The 23,445-nt window shown below is 40.3% G+C and overlaps 1 protein-coding gene across 1 annotated transcript; it reads right to left on the bottom strand.

Annotated features, from left to right (window-relative positions):
• Positions 1 to 1,297: 1,297 nt before the first annotated feature.
• Positions 1,298 to 8,221, bottom strand: Theg (Testicular haploid expressed gene). Its single transcript, XM_018510079.1, has 7 exons — positions 7,795 to 8,221; positions 7,136 to 7,245; positions 6,970 to 7,062; positions 6,517 to 6,660; positions 5,214 to 5,337; positions 4,858 to 5,083; positions 1,298 to 1,789 (listed from the first exon to the last, which is right to left on the bottom strand). The coding sequence occupies exons 1-7, from the start codon at positions 7,906 to 7,908 to the stop codon at positions 1,593 to 1,595; spliced, it is 1,008 nt and encodes a 335-aa protein (XP_018365581.1). The 5' UTR covers positions 7,909 to 8,221; the 3' UTR covers positions 1,298 to 1,592.
• Positions 8,222 to 23,445: the final 15,224 nt, after the last annotated feature.

Genomic DNA, 23,445 nt, shown 5'->3' on the forward strand with positions numbered 1-23,445 from the left:
TGTCGGACGTAACGGTGAAGAAAAATTGCTTGCGACTAGGAATTCAAAGACCATCCGTACTCCTTTAACTTCTCGATGAAAGTAAAGGCGCGTACGACGTGCCTTTAATTAAGCAATTTCACAATGTCGAATGTTAATGTCTCTATCATTTAGGATGGAAGAGCAGGGGTATCACTGGACGTATAAAATGGGCGTGACGGCGAGTGAAGTAAAATAAAATGTTGGAAGGGGGCCCACAAAGAGGAAACACTCGGGTCCTCGAACAAATTATACGAATAATTCGATGCCGCATTAATTAGGCAGGTTAATAATTATGCAGATTGTACTATTTTTGCTTGAATAATTGATCAAGAATCGTATGAACCGCAACAAGCCATGCGTGCATATTGTCGAAATATAATGCAACGTCAATTTGAATACAACTAATTATTACGGATCATTAAACAGATATATATTACGGATTACATCATGGTTAATTTATTATTCATCTTTTTTATTCATTATTTATCGCGCATGTAATAGGTAACGTTCCGGGGGAGTAACGCGTAGTTTCTCCGTGCAAAATTTCTCCGGCGCAAAACTTTGGATACGCTTTGGCTTTCTCGCGCGTCCGTATAAACGTTCCTTTAATATCTCCGGGCGTTAAGGGCGTGTGTCGTATTTCTCGTACATTCCTTCCGCAAAATAAGAAAATGCCAAGAAGAGACCGAGTTGAAAGTCCAGCGCGCGTTATTTCGTGTCCCACGCTCTCGTCTCTTTTCTTTCCTCGGGAAAGATATCACCGGAGCTCGGAATGTCTTTACGAAGTTAGGCGACAAACAGAATGGTCGTTGCAACATTATACGAAACGCTAATCCGTTCCGAGCACGAGCGGATTGCGAGCAGCTGGCCTAATTTACGACCTCGACGGACGCGGTTGTGTCTCGCGCTTTTGCCGCCTCGGCCGACGCGACGCGACGCGACGCGACGCGACGCTCGCATAATGCAACGCGACAGGCCCGCCTCTGCTTTTTGATATATTGCGTGCACAGGATCGCATGACGAATCGCTTGCGGAATAACCTCCATCTCTCGATGTATAATATTACATGTATATAATATATCCGCGTGTATATCAACCTATGCAAAAGCGCGCGCTAATAATAATAGCTGTGTGCACCGATTATCTCGTGCACAAGATTATCATTCTGGTAATATTCAACGCGACCCCAAGCCCCGTATAACAACCGGAATTCCATTAAACGAAAACGCATGGGTATTCGGGTTACCGTGGTATTCGAGTTATTAGATTTCTACTATGAATGATCGTCATGCTTTCTGTTTTCCAAACGCTGCCGTTTATTACACACACAGTTACAGTATAGTACATACATACATACGTTTCCCAGGAAAATTACGTAATTCATGCGATTCTGCCGTTACTTGCGAAATTACGAGCGTATATACACAGACACCAGCACGACAAATACCTTGAATTTTTAATGAGCGTATTCTGTATTCGCGCTAGACAAGACCGAGAATTAACGCCGGTTGTTTTGTTTTGTTGAGGGTACACTGCAGGTATAGAGCTCTCCTTGGCTGTCATTGGCTGCTTCATCGTCGGAGGGCAGCTCTCAATCTCTTGAATACGGGTTTCGGATAGGTCTTCGGTTTGGCGAGACTTTTAAGACGCTTGGAGCATCTCGCCTTTAACGCCATAGGCGACACGGTGAAGGCATCCTCTCGGAGATCCGTTTCCCTACCCGCCGGACGCTGGGCGGGCTTCGCCAAAGCGATTACTCTCTCGGAAGCTACGGCATTAAACGTTATATACCTTACGCTGTATGCTCTCAATCCTATCCATTAACATCGGTTTTCCGCCGGCTTATTCTTATCAACGGGATTAAGGCCGCCAAGTAAAACTAACTGTTCCGCAAACGAATGAATATGATATAAATTATTTTGTGTGCTTCTCTAATGGCAACCGTAATCTCGCTTGAATTTCATTTTGTACATAAACCACAGCTGTGTGATATTTGTTTGATTATAGTTGGTTAGCTGCTTTGTTACATGACTATGCGTGTATAATAGCAATATGGATTAAATTTCTAAACGCACGCGGTGCGTTTATGCCAGTGTCAATTGCAATTACAAACGTTCATAAATAAATAAATAAATAAATTTCTAATAAGATAAAAGGCTTTGAGAGAGAGAGAGAGAGAGAGAGAGAGAGGGAAAATGTCACGTTAATTTACACTGAAATTATCTCAACTGAAAATATTCTAACAAAATGATTTGAATTTCATACAATCGACTGTATAGATTTTTAAAAAATCTATACACAGAGTCATCTGTGAAAATTGAGGTGAAAAGAAGACCGCAGGTGGAAAATTTTTTTCAAAATATTAACTAGGGCTAAAAATTTGTTTAATATTTAATATTTTAATCTTCCTTCGCTTCTCGTGAAGGTAGAATGTATATTTTGATTTACGTCTTTTACTTCATGGACGCCGCAGAGCGCGCGTGAGATATATTGTAAAAGTTGCGCGCGCGATCGTTCTACTATGCTGCTGCATCTCGTATTTTATTACAGATACAGACGGATTTCAATGGGAAAATGTTGTGCGTCGGCTGACTCGTCGCGCGCAATTATACGTGAAAATTAAAACCAGCCCCGGACCAGCTATCTAGGCTTGCTTGTGCACGCATTTTCCATTATCGCCGAAAGGCTCGATGCACGTTTGTATCAAGCAACGTCTCGCGCGCGAAATTAAATTCCACGTCAGCGACGAGGGATGTCGGTCACGCCCGACGACAGCTCGAAGAGAAACTTGAGGAGGCATCTCCTCAGGAATATGTTACAGAGAAAGTTGGATGCGACGGACGGTGAGTGAAGTAATCGAGGAAAGAGAGACGAGTTCTAAGAGGAAAGAGAGAGAGAGAGGGAGAGAGCTTTGGTTGACTTGTGGATATATTTCAATCGCCTTTGGAATTCTTTAAGATCCGTTTGTTTATGTTTCTGCCGCGCCCTGTACAGTAACGACGATGGTTCAAAGGAAAATTAATCTACCATCGTACAGTCGACCATCGAGTCGATCGATAATGGAAGAAGACATCGTTTAATCAGACGCGGCCGAGTAACCGTGCGCGGTAGGACACGATATATGTAGACGAAGCGAAAACCGAAATAACTGAATTGTACGAAAGATAGATGGATAGATGTCATTTATTACATCTTTCTTGGGATTTGAGTTCTTTCTCTCGCCCTCTGGATAGAATCATAGAATGTAGCTGAACTAGCGAAAGATCAACATATAAATGAAAGAAAATAAATAAAAATAAACGATAATAATAAAATGTGTTTCAACAAACATGCAATGAGAGAGAGAGAGAGAAGAAAAAAAAGTAAAAATTTCACGTGAAAAATCCAGTGAGAATAGTTAATAAAATAAAATACTGATATATAAATAAAAGTTATATAGAAATATGTGATAGAATGTATAACAAAGGCACACGTAGACTGGAAAAATTGTGCAGAGAAATGAGTAAGTGACGAAGAAGAATGATCGAGCGAGAGATAGCATCGGAAAACAAACGACGATGTCACTGCGAGCGACGTTCTCATTAAATAATTACAATACCGGGGAGAGTGCCACTAACATTATGGTATGGAATAACGCTGCAGGCAGGATAGTCTGCATCGAGCAGGACGCGGTAAGCATAGTGCGGCATCGCTAGCAGATCGGTAACAAAACACGTTTAGTGTGCCGCAGGCTTAATGTGTAGATCGTGTCCCGTTTATCTCTCCTGTGTCCATATCAAACGCTACAAAATCGTTACCTCGCAGTTATGGTTGAACGGAAAGATAACGCGAATTCTGCATTATATCACGCGAATTCAGTGATACCCTAAACTAATAGTGGAATATTCGACGCGGATCGATTACCGGAGGTGTGTGTACGCCCTATACGGGATTCTATTAATTCCGTAAATTTTTACCGAAACTCCAAATCAATTAACGATCGTATATAAAAAACATTTTTACCCGTCGACGTTGCCAAAACCGTAATTCGGTTGAGATTTATTTTTCATCGATGCTGGATGCTGAAAGGTATACGCTTGTTTTACGATCGTTAAAAATATATAGTCAATTTTATTTTTATTCCGCAATATGTAAAAATTCTTGCGAAAGCTCGATTTACCGCACAAGCGACTATCGAACAGTCGTAACCACCGACGAGCAAATCCGTAATTTTTCTTGATGTAGCGACGAAATCACGGATCTCTGCTACGCAGGGTGTCTCAAAATCACAGAGAGATACGATACCGATGCGCGTCACGAATAGTAGAGAATAAATGAAGAAAAATAACCTAAAAAATTACGTTAATTAAAAAATTTAGAATTTTATTTAATATTTAATTTGATATTTAAAAAATGCGATCGCTTTTCTATATCATAAATGCAAAGACTTGCTCTTCAGTTAGTTTTAATGAGACACAAATACATCGGCATTTTAATTCAACGCTCGATTCTCAGCTCAAGTATTTCCGTTGAAATTTATATTTAAAAATTCCTAACAAATAACGTGACTTTTCTCATGAAACGCTCGTCAGGGAAAAATGCAGCCAGAGCTCGCGTTGAATCTCGACGGGAAGATGTCCGCTGGGACACCCTGCGTATGAGCTTACTTACGACATCCAATAGCACGTGTAATAGTATTGGTGCGCGGTAGACCCTGCATAGCTGCATAGGCGACAACGAAAACGTCGCGTCGCTTCCTCTCCGGATCGATCACGGCCACCGCATATCGAGCGAAGAAACCGAAGCGGAAGAATCGCGACGGCGAAGCAAATGGTAACGTAGTGGCGAGGTTACTACCTATAGCTTTCGTCGCGGCCGGCGAAACGGCGCCTGGTATTCGCAATGGGATCTCCGGACGTATCTTTCGAGCCGTGAGTTTCTCCATTCGCTTGCTCATACGATAGGTGAGTGCGCGCTCAGACACCTCGAATGGATCTCTTAGTACGGGCGCATGTCGAATCATTGGTAAAGCCAAGAAGTACGTTCGCTCCATATCGACCGGCCTCCACTTCCTCTTCTTGCTCTGAAAATCAAATTATCGGAACGTTCGAGCGAGCGAGCGAGCGAGTGAACGGCCTCGTCACGCATCCAACATTTTTATCTAGATCGATTAATATTGATTTACGAGAGAGTGGAAACGACGTCGCGCTTACGGGTTTCCTCCTTTTGGGTCTTGCGGCGACTTTGGGCGCAGCTAGTCTCTCCAGGACCCGCATGTGTCTTTGCCAGTCTTCTGGTTTTCTGAGAGCTCTGCGTAGTTTCGCCATTAGTTTTCTCCTAGGTAAATACGAAAGCGAGGCATTTTATCGTGGGAATTTGGGTTTAAAAACGCTTTACTGAAAAACAAATCTTATACCAGAGATTAATTAACGTTCCATTAGTGGCTTAAGAAAACTTGCGTTACTCTATACCAGCATTCGCGGTTATACAAATTACCAAGATGATAATAACTATCATAAACTATTCATTCCATAACTGCTGGCAATAATAAAAACGAAAACATCTTACATTTTTTCCAACAGTTAGATAATTTCAAACTCTTTGAAAGTGATAGAGATATTTCCGATATGATTGTGATTGAGATTATTTAGCCACTAATGGAAAATTAAAGAATCTATAAGGATGAAAAGTGTGTGGCGGAATGTTCTATATATATCGCGGTCTATCGTAGAGAACTATTAAATTGATGTTTCTGATTGTAACCTGATCAATGATTGTAACCATTGCAATAAATGCCCAGGATAATCTCTCAAATTTCATTGTGCACTATTAATAATCACTTCCGATGCAATATCAGATGACCTTTCGTTAATTAAACGTAAAATTTGCATCCAGTTGCAATGCGATCAATACAGGAGGGTTTATAAGCTTACGTTTTGTTACTTGCCCACCGGTATTGTTGTGCCTTTATAAAATCAAGCTAATTATTCGTAAATAACGAGTAATTAATTCCTGTCCATATATACAGGGTGAATCAGAATCGTTGAACCAGCTTTTTACCCTACGAGAAAATTATCGACTTCATACCTAATTGAATTATAACGTGTGTAGTTGATAATTTTCTCATATGGCAAAAAGCTGGTTCAACGACTCTGATTTACTCTGTATAGTTCAATTATTTATTTTGCCGCCCCGAGTTTACATCCGGGTTTCATTTCATTAAATTTCACAACACTCTCCTGAAATTGAAGTATAATAAAAAAAAAGGAGAGAAGGAACAAAAAGGATAAAAAAGGAACTTTGATATGACAATTCAATTATTTTTAATCTTGCAATTTCTGTGACGCGATTAAAATAGCCTGCATTTTTTCCATATCCCTCTCTCGTTCACCGTTGGAGACTGCAACTAGTGAGCTCCCTGCTCGTACGAATATGGCCAAGAGATTGTGTGCCTAGATGCCGCGTGTCGTTCGCAGGGAAAAAGTGACGTGATAGTGGGAAATGTATCGGCCTTACTTTTTCCTAGCTTCTCGCTCTTGACGCGCGTTGCAGAATACACGATACCGCTGGTACCGCGACTTTCGAACCTTCACCAGCAGATCGTTCACGGTTGCCTTCATGTTTTTGGTAGCTGCCAATTTCATCGTCTCCACCAGAAGTCTAACGTTTACGGTATATCGCTTTAAAGTTATATCATCACACATACATATATCATCGATCAAGTCTTGGCTATCAATTTTCTGACATTATCGAAAGTGCGAGTGTTAAAAATAATCTTTATATTTGGACTTTTTCAACAACTTTACCTAAAAATGGAAATAATAATAATACGCGAGTATCTTAAAATAAATGTCTTTCTATTGTGTCTTCGAGCCTTTTGGGATAGTAATATGATTATAATTGAAGATTTCTTTTAAACTAAAGTTTCTTATCGAGACAGTGTTCAGCATCGAGAAAATAGATGTGCACCTTCTCTTGGGCAATGCCAGATCGACGATACGCTTGGTGCTCTTCGCTGCTAGAGTCTTCGGGTGAATGCGCGGGTAAGGGGGCGGCGCCGCTCTGCGCGATAATAAATTTTCTAGAGGACTCGCGATAACCTGACGAGTACAAGAGCGGACGACTGTGCACTTACGCGGGATCGTATTTCTTGGTTACGAATTTCGGTTGCGCCATAACCCGGATGCGCCTCGAGGCGCGGCTCCTCCGTAGAATCGCGCGCCGCCGTACTGTGAAAGGACGCGCCTGAAAGTACATATACATGTCAATATAAGTATCCGAGAAAAGACACAAAGACCCCTTTAGCGCACGCGAACGCCCCTCGCGAGCATCTGCTCCATCGATCCTTTTCAACTGAACGTTTTTCCGCGGAAAAACCTTCCGTCTCTCATAACGACTGTTTCATTTCGCATTTCGCGTTGCGGGATATCTCTCAATTTATATTTAACGTCCTTAAATATTCGGAACAGGTGACGTCTCTCATTTGATTTTCCTATTTCATGCGATCTTAATTGCAAAATTCGAATTTACTTAAAAAGAACCGCTGTCCTGGCATAAAAAAAAAAAAAAAAAGACACGATCTCGATACCTTTCGAGATCGCCTTTAATAAAGTCCCGGAGCGACGGATGCAAACGCAAGTGATATTATCGGAAAGCGTATTCCAATCTCTTCGAGTACATATTACGGGAGAGATAATAAAAGTTCCCTCTCTCTATATAAAAGACGTTCTCGCCTTATTATTCCGAATAAGAAGGAAAGGAAGAAAATAGAGATGTATGTACGTATGTACGTACCAGGACATTTGGATCAGGTCTGCGAAGTCTTCTCCAGTTAGGACGCGCTAATAGCGCGATGTGCTCCGTGCGCGATAAATGAGCTTGAGCGTATTTAACTCTTTGCGAAGGCATCTTATATATCGCCGCCTGCCTCTCTTTTTCGCCTCTCGTTTTCTCGCCCTCGGTTTTTCCCAGCCCTCGGCACAACGATGAGCAAGCGTTTCAGGTATGCTTAATTATTAAATTATACTCGCGTAGCTTTAACGATCCCCGAGCGAAAAAACAGTGCATTTAACGGAGACCCGCGGGAGAAATGTACCGAAAATTAACTCGACACACTTTCGCGGTTAACGCCGTAATTTTTTCGCCACCATTGAAGCGGACGTTCCACGAGGAAATTTTGTGGGATTCGGACAGCGCGTGACAGAGAGATTGGGATTGAACAAAATACGAGCGCGGGTCGAACGAGCTCGAATTTTATTTTACACCGCAGTTTTCAAGGCTGTCGGCGTATTTCACGCAGGTCCAACGTTATACGATATTCTTCGAAAAGCTGTAGGTCTACTACTCTGCGACGATATAATATTCATTCCCCATCAAGCTGGGAACCACCGCGGCGGGGGGGGACGCATCATCGCGAATAACTACGTGTATAACTACGTGACAATGTTCTAATTCTGCATGACAACGCAGTAAAATTCGTCGCATAAACGCGCCCGCGCGCATTTGCATTCGCCGAATATCTGACAAACTCCAAATCACCGGAGAAATCTGCCGTAATAAAGTTCCGCCGGTGTGTATGACAAATTAACTGACGTGTCAGTGATTTTCGTGCGTGAAATATAGAGTTTCGTGAAAATATATATACGCGCTTTCGTGGCGCGCAATTGAATGAAATAGCCCCGTTTTCCCTCGGCCACCGCTTAAAAATGCATACGAGAAGATTGGAAGACGCAGAGATGGGAAAACAAGAGCGGCTAACCGTATTATGCACGCTTAATGCATGACGGAAAGAGTTGAGAGGCTTGTAATTCACGAGCAGACGGCCGAAGAATGAAAAGATGTGTAATTCTCCGGCCGCGCCGCGCCGCGCCGGCCCGCGCGAATCGACCTCTCCCGACTCGTAATGCGGATAAAAGTTTATCCAATGGAGATCTTTTAGGAGAGACCTATTGGTTTTATTCGATGGTATCGAATCGTCCATGAGAACGCACGAACCGTTCACGGAGGACTTTTGTCCTTTTCTTCCTTCTCCTTTTTCTCCTTTTCTCCTCTTCTCCTTTGCTTCTGGCGTCTTCCCTTATTGCTATCCTCCTAGTTTCGACTCGTTCCGCCGTTTCCGTTTCCCTCCGGCTCCGAAACTGACCTCCCTTCCTCCCCCCCCCTCTACCTCTCTCTCTCTCTCTCTCTCTGTCAACCCCGCATGGGAAATCTCAAATACGAGTCTGTTTACCTGGCACTTGAAATCCCGGTGGATATCGATGATAAGATTTCGCCCTCCCCCTCGCCCTATACCACTCCGCGTCACGTTTCCTGCGACCCTTCCTCTCCCTTTCCCATCCCTTTCATGACACAATTCTCCGTTTAGATTATGCAATTTGTATTGCGCGTGTTAACTACCTCTGCGGTCTGACCGTTGCGAGCGCAATAATAGCTCTCGCCGTATCAGGTCTCGCTGCAACTTCCCTCGAGAACAACGAATTCGTTCTGGAAATGTACGACGCGGATGATTGCGGTATGATTGATCTCATGATGCTATACCTTATGTCTTGTGCGACGTTATTAGGAACAATTAAATCTTTTCGCATGCGAAGAAGCATGGGGATTCTGTTTAAGCGGTAAGTGAGTCAGACCTTCTGTTTGTCAAAGAGGACGAATTCCGTCAGTCATGTCGTGGTTTCAATCGCTACTAAATGGAATATCGAAGACAAATTAAATCACGTCTTTAATTATTTATTTATTCTGCAGTAATATCTGCGTATTACTTCATTTCAAATGATGAAGAGGGAAATAGTTTTTAAGGACAACGCGAAGTTGAAATAAAAATTCATTGATAACGAAAAACAAATAAATTTTCGAAATTGCAAATCTCTTATTTTTAGTTTTGTTATGAAATAATTCATATGATGCGTTTTAACCATGGTTTGTGCGCGCGCAAATTAATTTAACGGAGTGCAACCGAAGTGAAAAACTCAGGATCAGAGTCTACCCAGCTGCTTTTATCGTAAAATTCGTATAAAACGCAATGCACGTGTACGATATTCTTTTTAATAGTTCAACTTCTCCCGTACTATTTCTTTCATGTTTTTTGATGAGAGTACCGAGTGTAATCATTTTCTCTATCTTTTTTCGGAATTTCCTTGATTAGATGTTACACGCGATGCGATGATAAGCGTGGTTGCGTCAACCTAGGCGGAAATGTTGTTTTACAAAATCCGGTAGAGCTGAAATTTCGACTCCGGGAATATTCGTCCATGGTGCGGATGAAATTGGGATTTGTCGGATTTGTGGATGCTCCGCATTGCGCTACGGAGTTACGGATATCCGGATTTTTCAATATAGCAGGTAATCTCAATCACATTCTCCATCTCTTTCTCTTTCTACTTTCACTCCATCTCTCTCTCTCTCTCTCTTTTTTTCATGACGTATCGCGGCGTGCATGTCGCAAACCGTATTAATTTGCCCTGGAATATTTGCCATCACTTTTGCCGTTCGAAATTTTATAATGGAACATGTACCAATCTGGATATATGCAACGCTCTATTTTTCTCATCGTTTGGTCGTTCCATGACTTTTTTCTTTCTACTTCACTCGCGTGTTAGAACAGAGATAATATACTCAATGGAAATTCCGCAGTTAATGCTAATAATGGTTTCCTCGCTTTTCGTTTGATTGGTCGGGAACGTATTAAAGTGGGCCAAGGAAGAAAACGCTTCGGTATTCGCACAACATCGATATCCTTTTACAATCTATGAAAAAATTCAAACACTCTAAAAAATATCGGTGTGGATTTAACAGTATGCACTGTCTATGCAGTATATTGTCAGTCTTTATTTTAAACCATAGTTTCTCAATCCTTTTTGGCTCATTGCCCCCTTTCTAAGTTTCTTTTTGTTCAACGCCCTCTTTGCGGATAAACTGATAAATCGGATAATCGGCAAACTATTTCTAAATAAAGCAACAAAAAGGAAATGACACAGAAACAAATAAAAAATATTACTCACGCAGCGGTGGTTCGCGCTCTATTAATGAACCTGACAAAAAATGCACAGATGCATTTACTTCGATCATTCCGTACAAGAAAACATTAGCGTATTAGAAAAAAGTTGCACATAATAAAACGACAAACCTTACATATCATACAACTTGAATCAATATGTATAGAAGATCGATTGACATATTTGATTCTTAATAAAAATGCATAACTGTAATATTTGTATAATCAAGTGAATGTTTAAGTGTTTGTTAGAAAATATTTAGGGGATTAAATTACTCTGGCGTGTTCTTTTTCCCACTTGCTCCTCAACTAGAGAGAGCCTCACAGGGAGAGAGTGGTAAATTGCATCATGTCAATACCCATGTCCAATCGGGACGGGAGTCACGTGACCGGTTTTCTCCAATCTCTTCCATATCTATGGAGTTTGGGAGTTTCAATGGTTGAGATCACGAAGTAAGAGAAAAGGAGAAGGAACTTGATAGTGTGTGGGCAGAAAAAGTCGAGCCGGTTTTTAAACTGAATTAGGAAGGAGTTCGCTGAGAGAAATAACTTGCTAATTTGGACGCCATTTGCAATATCAATCTTATCTCGCTTTATTTTGCTTTATTTGCTGGTTTTATCCGTTTTATCAGTACTGCGGACTTATTCTGTAATTTTTAATAACGCAAATTTCATTATTGTAACGAAACTTGCGTTAAGAGCAATTAAGAGTGTCTCCCGTGCTAGTCTCTCCCAATTGTTGCGGCTTGATTCCTTTAAAAGTTGTCCGAATAAAAAAGATTTACATTACAAAAAAAAAAGTACAAATCGAAGAAACAACAAGAAATGTGTAACTCGTACGTACAATTCACAAAGTATGAGGTTACTTCGTATACAACTGGTACAGCTGACTTTTTAAACATGGCGTCCAAATGTGCAGGTTATTCTGGTAGCGAATTTCCTCTCAATTCGGCTTATAAACCGGTTCCACCATTTTTCACGGAGTTGAGTCTCCTTTTCTCTTACTTCGTGGTTGAGATCGTCAAAGAATAAAAATCGGAGCTTCAAGTTAGCTATATCTCGAGTTTATTACAACAACGGATAACGCTCTCAAAACGGAGCACGTCTTATTTCGCTCGTGTCTCTAAACCGATTTTTCCGATTTCACGTCTTCGGTCGTTCGCAACTCTCGAAACTTTTATGAATACTAAATATTATTTCACATAACCTTGTTTAAAAATTTGAACGATTCTGTTATCCGCTGCGCGAGTAACTATTTAAATGATAAATTATTACGAATTAACATTAATCAGAGGAATCAGAGCACCGATTTCATATACAGTGAGTACAAAAAGTATTCGTACAGAGAAAATATTTTTTAAAAAAACTTTATTTTTAAAAAGTAAATATTATCCAGCGAGAAATGAGTCATCGAATTGATGTCGAATCGATATAAATTCGATGATCTTAACACCAATTTGACGTTGATTCGTCGTTTAATTAACGATTATTTCTTATTGGATAATTAACAATTTATTCATAAAGAATAAAATAGACTGTATGCTTCTTAAAATTATATATACCAAAATGATGTGTATTAATTAAAAAAGTATTCGTATACGAGAAATTTAGCTTCTAAAATCATGAATACATGTTAAGCTCATTTGTTTATATTGGAACAAAATGTATTCATTGTATGAAATTGCTAATTAATATTTACTTTCTACAAATAAGACTCTTTTTATAAAAAATTTCCTCCTACGAATTCCGCGAAGACGCGATCGCTACAGAAGCTTCGATGTCCATGCTCGCTCAGAGGAGACGAGTCATGCAGTTTGCCACTCTTTCCCTGTGCGGCTCTCTATGCTCTATCCTCAACGCCCCCCTGCTGCCCTTAGAACTAGCAACGCCCTCCTAGATTTCCTCAGCGCTCACCGGGGAGTCGCCCTGACTATTGTGAGCAGGATGGACGTGTGTCTTGCCCACATTTTTTGAAGAGCGTTTCCGGCTTCGACTGTGATTTGCATTACATTATTTCATCTATTACTCTTTTAGACTTTTGTTACTCACCGCATTAGCGGGCATTTTCGATTCTGGTCGTATCGACGTTGTATTAGAGTTGGGGCCATTCGCACAAGAAGAAGAAGCGCTCACCGGGGGCTGATGACGCCCACGTTGGAAACCTGTTTTTAACTATTTTAAACTACACAACTTTTGTATGAAACATTTTTCTCAGAAATGTTTACTTTTCAAGATATTTAAGGGGTCCGGGACTTTTTGAACACCCTGTATAATTCTCATTATGTTAAATGTCACCATGGTGTCCTGGTGTCCGTATGAAAAACATTGTGATATGGATTTAAAATCTGTAATGTCAAATCTATAAATCATATTAATATTAACACCAACATGAGAATTATAATAGACATCGGATGGTGTTGAATTGACATTGATATTTTTCAGAGTAAACGAGAAAAATGAATGATTTCTTACTCGCGGTAAGAAGAGAAAAATTATTTGCGGAGAGATAAATTTGTTGATGCGACGATTAATTTATCTGTCCATTCAAATTATCCATTCATTTCAACGGTATGTGATAATTATGAAGGTGCCGTATACATTCAAAGGAGGGCGTGAAAAGAGCAGCAGTTCGCGCAGAACACCGTGAAATTCTCTAGACTTTCTCTCCTTCTCTTTCTATCTCTTTTTCTTTGTCTCTTAACTGTGCAAGCTCGATGGTCGAACTCGAAAAACTTGGAGGATGACCCCATTCGTCGTTGGGATCAGCGCGGAAGATACGACGAGCGGAGAAAAGTTATCTCGCATCTGCGATCGTGGGAATGGAGCGAGGAACGCGCGCGTTTTTCTTCCTCCTTCATTCCGGGATGTCGAATGGCATAATTTAGTCGCAATTGCCGTAGTTCATAGGATGGCTGAAATCGTCCGACTTCATTCGCGCGAAATCATATCGGCGCGCAGCGCGCTCGGAGAGAGAGAGAGAGAGAGAGAGAGAGAGCCGAGTTATTTTTACACGTACGTATTCAGCGAGCGTAACGTAGCTCTGAACCTGCTCTTTCCCTCGAATCGTTGCGCCAAGCGAAGTCATTTGTATCTCTCCAGGTTTCGTTAGTGTAGATGTATATTCTAATTTCTTCATATTCAATCGCTTTAACTAAAATTCTATTCTGCTGATGATCGTTTGTATTTTTATATATTTATTTTCATTATTTTTAGTCTGCAAAAATCAACGTATCATACATTATACATATAATTTAATGTATCTACTTCAATCTATAGATCGAAGTAAACAGAAATGCAATTTAATGATTAATTTCCTGTATAAAACAACTGTGTGTGTGTGTGTGTGTGTGTGTTCACTGAATAAATGCATTTGCCCTATTTTTCTAGCAAACGGTATGAAAAAAAGGGAAGGGAGAAAAAGAGAGAGATGAGGGAGAGAGAGAGAGAGAGAGGTTATAGATTTATTTAGATAGGTTAGCGGTAGCGTGGTATCAGTAAGAGTATATACCTCATAAACATTTCAGTTTAACTCATCGTTTTAAAAATTCTCTTACCGAAAGATATCAAATTTTTACATTCACTCTGGCAAATCAAATATGTCAGCTAAGCGCATTTTACATTTCCGCGAAACTACGCATTTGAAATATATTTTCTCTTTAATATAAACAGAAGAAATTTTTTTATTCGTTTATTGATTAAACTTTTAAATAACTCTTCGTTTTATCATATATATATATATATAACATGTAAGAAAATATTATAACTCATCACGCTATATATGAGTCATAAATTCACTTGCTATCTATAAAATAATAACGCATTTATCTTTTACATGTGCCATACATTACATGGTACATCCTTGCATGTATTCTACGGTGCCATGCCGTAAATTGTGAAAACGTTCCACATCTGTCGACTTGCTACTTCGCAGGTCACTTTCGTTAATTAACGTCGATAGGTATAGAAAGTATCGATAGATAGAATACCCTGTAGGCTAAGACCAGCAATTCTCAGGATAGTTCGCGTAGAACTTTAACGGTTATTGTCCCGAACGTACCTTCTTACGGTACCCTGGATTGTCCCGAGACCTCTCCACAACCCCATCGATGCGCCTAACGACCATCGAGTTTGAAGCGACGTGAAAGCTTGTTGCCTCGTAATACGATTTGATATCGTGGACTTTTTATTCTCTCGCGTTCTTCGCTTGGCGTATCGCGTACGATGTACAGTAAAAATCAATGCACGGGGACATGTACGTGAGCGACACTGTGCTCATGAAATTTGCCAGTTTACCGCCAGGTCGCTGACATAATAATAAAAAACAGTATCAGGCACAGGCCGGCTAACGAACTAATAACTTTGCGATCATGTCACGCGATACGAAACGCAATTCGCAGTTAACATCGATCGCGGTAAATATGCAAATTTCTCGTTTTAACGATCGCATCGGGACATCCGTTTCGGCGAATGCAAGCGATATTAAATGTCGCGGAGTAGCGACGCGACGGTGACGTACGAACCGTCGCGGCAACGTGCATCATATCGCGATTATTTCGCGAATTAGTTTCTACCGTACTCTATTCACACAGCTGCGCGATATACCTACTCCCTCATCGCGTAATGTATTAAGCTCGCGTGACGTTGGACGATTATCATTGTCGGACGTGAACGTTATCCGACAATGAACAAAACTCTGGTGGTGGGCTGCATTAAAGTCAGGGACATTACGGATCGCGGAAGCGAAATGATGGAGAGGATAGAGGAGTGAGGGAGAAAAAGAGAAATATAGATAGATGGAAGCGTAGTAGACGGTTTCGCAGACCTGCCTTGGAGATTTGCGGAAACGCGAGGTAAACGAACGGAGATAGCTGCGCGCTCTGCCTCTCGCAAAAGTTGTCGCGAAGCGAACATTTTCAGCCGTTTCGCTCTCGTGTTGTTGTTTCACGTTGTCGCGCGCGGATTCCGGAAAGATAACGCCGTGGGCATGTGTGCAGGACAGCGTGCGCGATGCGCGGGATGGACCGACGACGATATATCGTACATATATACATATAGACGCGGGTATATATTACACGGGCTCTCGAGATGGACTTTGTGCCGGCAAAGTTTGTTTTAATCCCGCGGTCGCTTTTCTGAGCTCTTGTCTCAGGAGTCTCATTATAACGGACACCTGCCGTTTTTCCTTCAACATGCTCCGTCGACGGAAAGTGCCCATGGCTAAGAGAACGAAGAACAAAATCCGTAAGATAATTATCGTAACAGAGGAACAAAAAAAAAATGATGGCACGCTAAACAAAGCGCATCGCAGAGAGATAATGGATCGATCGACTGGCGTTTTCGCGCAAAAATATGCTCGCATTGTGTTAGCCGTGGAAAATGAGTTCGACGCGAACTCGACGGCCAATAATTCCGATTCGTGGGACATTACGATATTGCATATGCACGGAAGTTAATCGTCCTGTCGTGCGAGGCTTTATGGCTTATACGATGCCACGTATGTGCGTTCATTGTCGGGGCCGTATGATACGAGAGCGAGCGTGTGCTCATGATTTTTTAAGGATTTATGGACGGACGTGCTCATTCTCTTCCGCTAATTAAAAGCCAGCTTCCGCGTGTGGCTTCGCGGGGGAAAAAAAAAAGGAAAAAAAAAAAATTGAGGAATTGCTGTCGGATCGATACCAGAAATAGAGTACGCTGCGCACGATAATTCGGCATTTAACACGAATTATCGGCGACACTAATGGCACAACAGTAATAAATGCATTACGTATTTATAATTACTCGATAATGCGATATCGCGTTTTCGCCGAACTAGTTTCACCTGCCCCTTTCTCACTTCTCTCTTTTTCTCTCCCTCTCCTTCTTTCTCTCTTTTTCGCATATTGCACGTAAAATTTCAATACCATCGTTATTTTTGCCGTTCGGAAATCGACATAGGCTTTCAGGAAAGCGAAAACGCGCATTTCGGCGGCGTCGATGAATAGTATTGTAACTGCAATTTTTCACAGTTATTTTTACGACAGCCTTCTATTCCAGATTTCTTTGTTTCTTCAGTTACAATGAAAATACAATGTTAAATAAACAATATAAACTTTTTAAGTCACAGAATTGATTTGAGATGTACTATTGATAAAACAGCAATTGGAAAAATAATTATTGCATCTCATTTACTTTATAATTGATAACATGCAAAAATGGAATTTATGATACTCTCCACGCGGTATACACTTTATGTAATAAATAATAACCGTGTTGTATTAAGGACACACAAAAGAGAAAATAGTATTTTTGAATATTCTTGCATTCTGGAAAAAATACGGAAAAAATGTCTTGTTCACCATTAATCGCACGCATAGCCGATAATGGATTTTCATAGGCAATTCTTTTGTAAATCACAATGATGATGAAGGGCGATTACATCCGCTCTATGTATAGAAAATTTGGCGGAGATTGCCGGCTTTGTTGCACGTTCGTACATAGACGGTAAGTCTTTCGCCGCATTAAATGGAGAGAGTTATAACCCTGTCGGGCAATAAATAATGCATCGTGGATGCGTATACTCGGCGTATTGTACCACGCTCCGGTAACACGCTCCGAACTGAGCATGTTTAACGACCGAATAAAATTTTGATTTCGCGGCATTTTGCTGCGCCAACATTCATTAAACCTTTATACTCTAACCGCTTTGTCGTTATATTTACTTCATTAAGCTGTACATGATGCATGCCGGAAATCAGTCGTGTCACGAAAAAGCACGTTCGCAAACATCTTTTATAATGTAAACGTAAAAATATTATTCATATTGGTTGCAATCATATATTTCGCTTCGCTCGTAAATTCTTAAAAGGAACATTTCGAGAAATTGCATTGCTCGTGTCCCGTTCCAATGAAACAGTATTTATTTAAATCGAATCCTTGATTTATTAACGGTTATTATTGATAAAAAAACGTAATAGCGATCGTATGTAATAAGCCAATTGTTAATTTAGATATTTTATTGAACATTGTTCAATATAATTAATGGCAGTGCTAACTGTTAATTATGCACGTATAATTGTTATATTTGTATCGATAGTTAGGAAAATCATTTTGTTGAAAGCGTCAACTAGGACAGCTCGTTGGTTTTAAAATATTTCAAGTATCTGCACTTGTAACGTCATCCTTCGGTATAAATAATAACTAAATTGCATCTTCGAGATTGTCCTCCTTTCGGAAATGCAGTTCCCAAATTGTAACATTACGCACATTATCTAATGATTAGTAAATTTCTAGTGACCATGATAAGGCAATGAGAGTTTACCATCTGCCGCATGCCAAGATAACATTTTGGGAAAAATGCCTCATCGATCAAATATTATTCCTATCCTATGAGCAATATTATAAATATGAAATTTTTGAGTTGACAAATTCCAATAAAAATACGAAAGTCTCTTACTATTCACCGATTTGTTCATCTAACTGCGATGTTTACAGAAAATATCTCAGTTAGCAAATCGGTGAATAGTAATTAAGACTTTCGCATTTTTATTGGAATTTGTCAACTCAAAAATTTCATATTTATAATATTGCTCATAGGATAGGAATAATATTTTATCGATGAGGTATTTTTCCCAAAATGTTATCTTGCTATCTCAATTAGTTTTTATACTTTGAGAAATATTATGACAAAAATGTAAATGTTTACATGATATTCTTTGGCATTCGAAATGTAAGATAAATATTATAATATTTAATAATTAATTATTTTAAAATTTTATGATAATTTTTTGCAAAATATCGTATTTATCTGTTGCAGGAAACCTTGTTCTCTTCGGCCCGGCAATCGATACAAAATCAGATCTGTTTGCATGTTTCTTAGTTATCGATTTTGTATTGTTAGCGTAATATTACATATTACATAGGTTCTGTTTGTCGTATAGTCAATCAACAAGCATGAAAAATTTTTGTCATACGATAAAAAACGGACGCATGTAATATTGGTCTTATTCTTAAATGATTGACATACAAGAAAATAATTATAGATACAAACCAATTATTATGAAAAAGGTATCTACAATAAATTTAATAAGACTAAGATAGTTTTTAAGATTAAAATTGATTTCTTTTAACTTTTTCTATAATGCATTTAAAAAAATTGCAAATATTTCAAAACAAAGTTTTACAAACTTTCTAATTGTTGAAGATGTGGAACGTAAATTTTATCGGTTCTTATACTGATCCGTCCCCAAATGAAAGCAGTGATCAGTAATTATTCCTGCATTGTACAAACTTACTTCACGCTGTTCTCTGTCATAAACAGATTAATTATTTGCACCCCCAGTTTCACGAAACGCCTTCGAGCTAGGAACTTCCTGTGCGATCTCAATCGCAATTAACGCCACTGTTCGAAGGCAGCATTAATGGTCGCTAACGATCACAATAGAAACCGAAGTAAGCCGTTTTGTGAATTAGGTATTATAGTTCCGTCCCTTTGGTGTTTCCGCCACAGCCAAATGATTTCAGACTCAATGATCATTCCGAAACTTTCACCCTGATGTTGGAGAAGCTGGAGGGAAACGTAAAAAGGACGTGTCAAAGTGGTCGGGTATTTTCATTCATTGGACTCTCTTCTAGAATGGTGAAATAAATTATAACCTACTGGAGAGTCATATGTAGATATATGGTAAGGTGCGCTAAGCTATTTCGGACAGTCGTAACTCATATTTACGACCAATGGGAGTTACGCCAACTTTAAGAGGCTGCATAATGAAATCCAGTGGCGGTAGCTCCCTCGTTCCCGCAACCCCTTACCTTTTCCCCCCCTGTAGCTCTCTCATTCGCGCGCTTTTCTACCTCCGGCCTCATTTTTATCCTCCTGTTACGTCCGCTCTTCTTTGACGCCTAATATTCGTACTTTTGCCTTGGAGAAAGGAGGTAAGATGAATACATCACTCGCACCCTCACCAGTCGCCAGCATTTGTAGCTCCGCAGAAAGCTCAAGCTGGAGAGGTATAACTATACTAAGAAGATACCTGAGATAGCGTTCGTGTCCTCAAGGATTCTCTTGGTGGTCTTCTAAATTTTTATTCCGAGTGCGTGATACCTATTATCCTTCGTCACTGTTCGGATATAAAATAGATGGTTTGATACACCAACAAGTTATCGTTGGATAACTAATACGTTTGTCAAAAATATTTCTTTTCGCAAAGAATATGCACCCAGACAGGATATCAAAAAGACGTCTTTTAAGATATGCAACATGCATATGTTATCTGTTATGAGTATCGTTTAAAATTATAATGACAAAAAAAATCATTGCAATCGATAAGATAAACGATTGGCGTAGTTACCACATCAGAGAACTTAATTAGAAAGTTAGATTTCTTTATATTAATCGAGTGCCGCAAACATTACAACAGAAAATCATTGCAATCGATAAGATAAACGATTGGCGTAGTTACCACGATCAGAGAACTTAATTAGAAAGTTAGATTTCTTTATATTAATCGAGTGCCGCAAACATTACAACTACTCATTGTCTACGCGGGCAGGCACTCCATCCATTTTATCCTGCACCGTGTAGTTTCGCAGCTTTAACCGGTGCCGTGTCGGTTCACCTCGTAATTGCTTCCTGCTCTTTAAAGCCGTGTGCACATCGGTAAGCAATAAAGTTGATAAAAAAGTTTCCTCATTAAACGCAATTGAGACATTCGCGGTTTAAATTTAAATTTATATTCGTGAAATAATTCATAAATGTCAATATTTGTGTCGATGTTAAAATTGCTTGTTGGTCGTTTTTCATGAGGTTAAAAAAATTGACCTTTCAGTAGATGGCTATCTTTTTGCAAAAAGCGATTGCTTAACTGTACTCTGCGCTGTGGACAAAAGTTTTATTCGGCTCGTCCAGGTCTTGGTCTCTCGACAGTTCTCGCCGATGTGAACGCGGTCTAACGATCGCAACGATCCGGTGTCGCGGAACGAGATCTATCTTCTGGGAGAAACGCTTTGGTTCCCGTAAACAAATAACGAACGCTCGATTACGGTCGAGGGTTTCCCCGCCATTGTCGTCGTCATCTTCGTTGTCGTTGTTGTCGTTGCAGAAGGTATATATCGTCATGTATTTGCTCTTGGTGACGGGTGTAGCACGTGGGTAGCAGGACGGCGCGGTGTCTCGAGGTCGGTCACGACGCCGTCGTTTATTCGCGCTCCATACGAAGCCCCGGTCACGTTTCTTCCGCGCTTTATGCCGCCCAAGAAGTTCGAAACTATGGGCCCGGACGCCGGCGGACGGCGGAAACATAAAACTCCAGACAACATAACTCACCCATTTCCAGACTATCCCTTCGAGAAATTATTTTGCAGGATAGCTCTTTCTCTCTCTATCTCTCTCTCTTTTTCCTAACCTACGGCCTCGCGCTGTGGAGAAGCATTTTCTCCACACGTATAAGAAGGTTACGCGAAGAGAAAGATTGTGGGCACGATTCTGGGAGCACAAGAGAAGCCGGGAAGCTCCTCCTTCCCCATCTCTCTCTCTCTCTCTCTCTCTCTCTCGATCCAATGGAACATTAATCATATCCTCCCTCTCCGCACGCCGCAGACGCTTCGGATAAATCGTCGATACGTCTGCGGTTAATTAGGCGATTAGGCAGCCGCTGCACCGCCCACCTTTGCCAGCGGAATTCCGGCATTTCCGGTCCCGAATTCTTACGCCCGATTGTTACACGTGTTATGTTGTTCGAACCAATCGATCCATTAGCCATGTTTGCGAATATATAGACTATAGAGAGAAGTAGAGTGAAACTAATTATGTGTTGTGTAGGGAAGGTGCTTTACGATGATTTTCAAAGCAAATTACATTACAAAATCGAAAATAAAATTATGTGCTTTACGTGGTTGATTTAATTGAAACATCGCCAACTATATTTCGACAAAGAAAGAACAAGTTCTTCTTCTTTTTTTGAGTTCTTTTCTTTACTAATCTCTGTAAAAATTTCTCTCATATTTCCTACATTTGAGTTAACGGAAGATGTAACTCGAGGTACGAACTAATTACGGATTCGAATAAAGTGATTAGTGACCTAATGATAGCGAGGTTACTGAATATTGCGTCGCGATAATCGCGCATTATTTCACCGGTCACGTTTCCACGAAGGGGATTTTAAACCGTAACGGTTGAACCGGAGGAGATGAACGTGATCATCCCTTAATTATAACAACTCACGTATCTTAGCTATCCGCGCGCGAGATTATTCTCGGGGTTTGCGTTAATTCAATTTTCGCGTATACGTATTGACACAGACTGCTCGGAATCTCGCAACGCTGACTACGGAAGGAACGTAATAACGTGTGTTATACGAGATGCGTTTAATCATTTCGCAGGCACGACGATAATCCACATAGGCGTTACACGCAATTCCAAGTTTTCGTATCCGCGTGTAATCGGACGTAATGAAAGTCGTATATAATTCGCGTAAACTTCTGGAACTCCTAAAGCACAGTGTATCGACTTAGCGGTACTTCGTAAAGTGTATCACGACGCATCACTCAGCGAATTCGAAACGACATTACACAGAAACTGAAATTTAACGCTCGCGATAAGAACGGCGCGGTAGTCGACGAGAGAGATTAGGATTTCGAGATCCAAAACGCATTTTCGTCGCCTCGGAGCTCGGAGATTTCGGAGATGGACCATTATCACGGAAGTCATCCGCCTGGCAAGCGCGTTTCACATTCTTGCGAAGTGCACGTTCTTAGCTATGTCGCCTGGCTTGGCAAGCGACGCGTCGAGAAACATCGTCGCGTCGTATCTGTAATGCGCCCGCTATTGCACCACTCGACTGTTCGCTATTCCATTTCTTCCCCTTTCCCATCGCTTTCGATCCACTTGCCGGTAATCTCTATCTTCCCATCCGCGAGAACTCATTCTCGCTCCTGATGTTTAAACATACAAAATCTCCTGATGTACGGGGTGTCAGCACACAGGGTTCTCGACAGATACGCAGATACGTGGAAATGTGTGTGAGAAGACTATTATTTTTCATGTTGTTCATAACTTTTGTATTATTAATTAAAAATTTGCGGAATAAATCCTAATAAATCCTTATAAATCCGACCGCGGGAATGTAAGTTTATGATGAAACTTTATTTTTCAGCTTCACGTAAATTTTCATTTAATCGTCAGTCAAAGTTATACGCTTGAATCATATACATATACGCCGCACCTATTAAAAACTTAATTTATTACTTACTATGTTTATAGTAAACGAACTATATCAGTAAAAACTTTGTACTGTCTACACTACTATGAAAAAAATATTAGAAATCCGAAATATTTATAAACCCTTACATTTTTGTGCCATATATTCCATAGGGGTGGGATATATGGCTACTCATAGGGGGAGGGGGGGATATGTACGGCTCATGAAAAATTTACAAATAATGCATATAAATAAGACGTATAATGACATAATAAT

Source organism: Trachymyrmex cornetzi, unplaced genomic scaffold (assembly GCF_001594075.2).
Source record: "Trachymyrmex cornetzi isolate Tcor2-1 unplaced genomic scaffold, Tcor1.1 scaffold324, whole genome shotgun sequence".
Classification (NCBI taxonomy): Eukaryota; Metazoa; Arthropoda; class Insecta; order Hymenoptera; family Formicidae; genus Trachymyrmex; species Trachymyrmex cornetzi.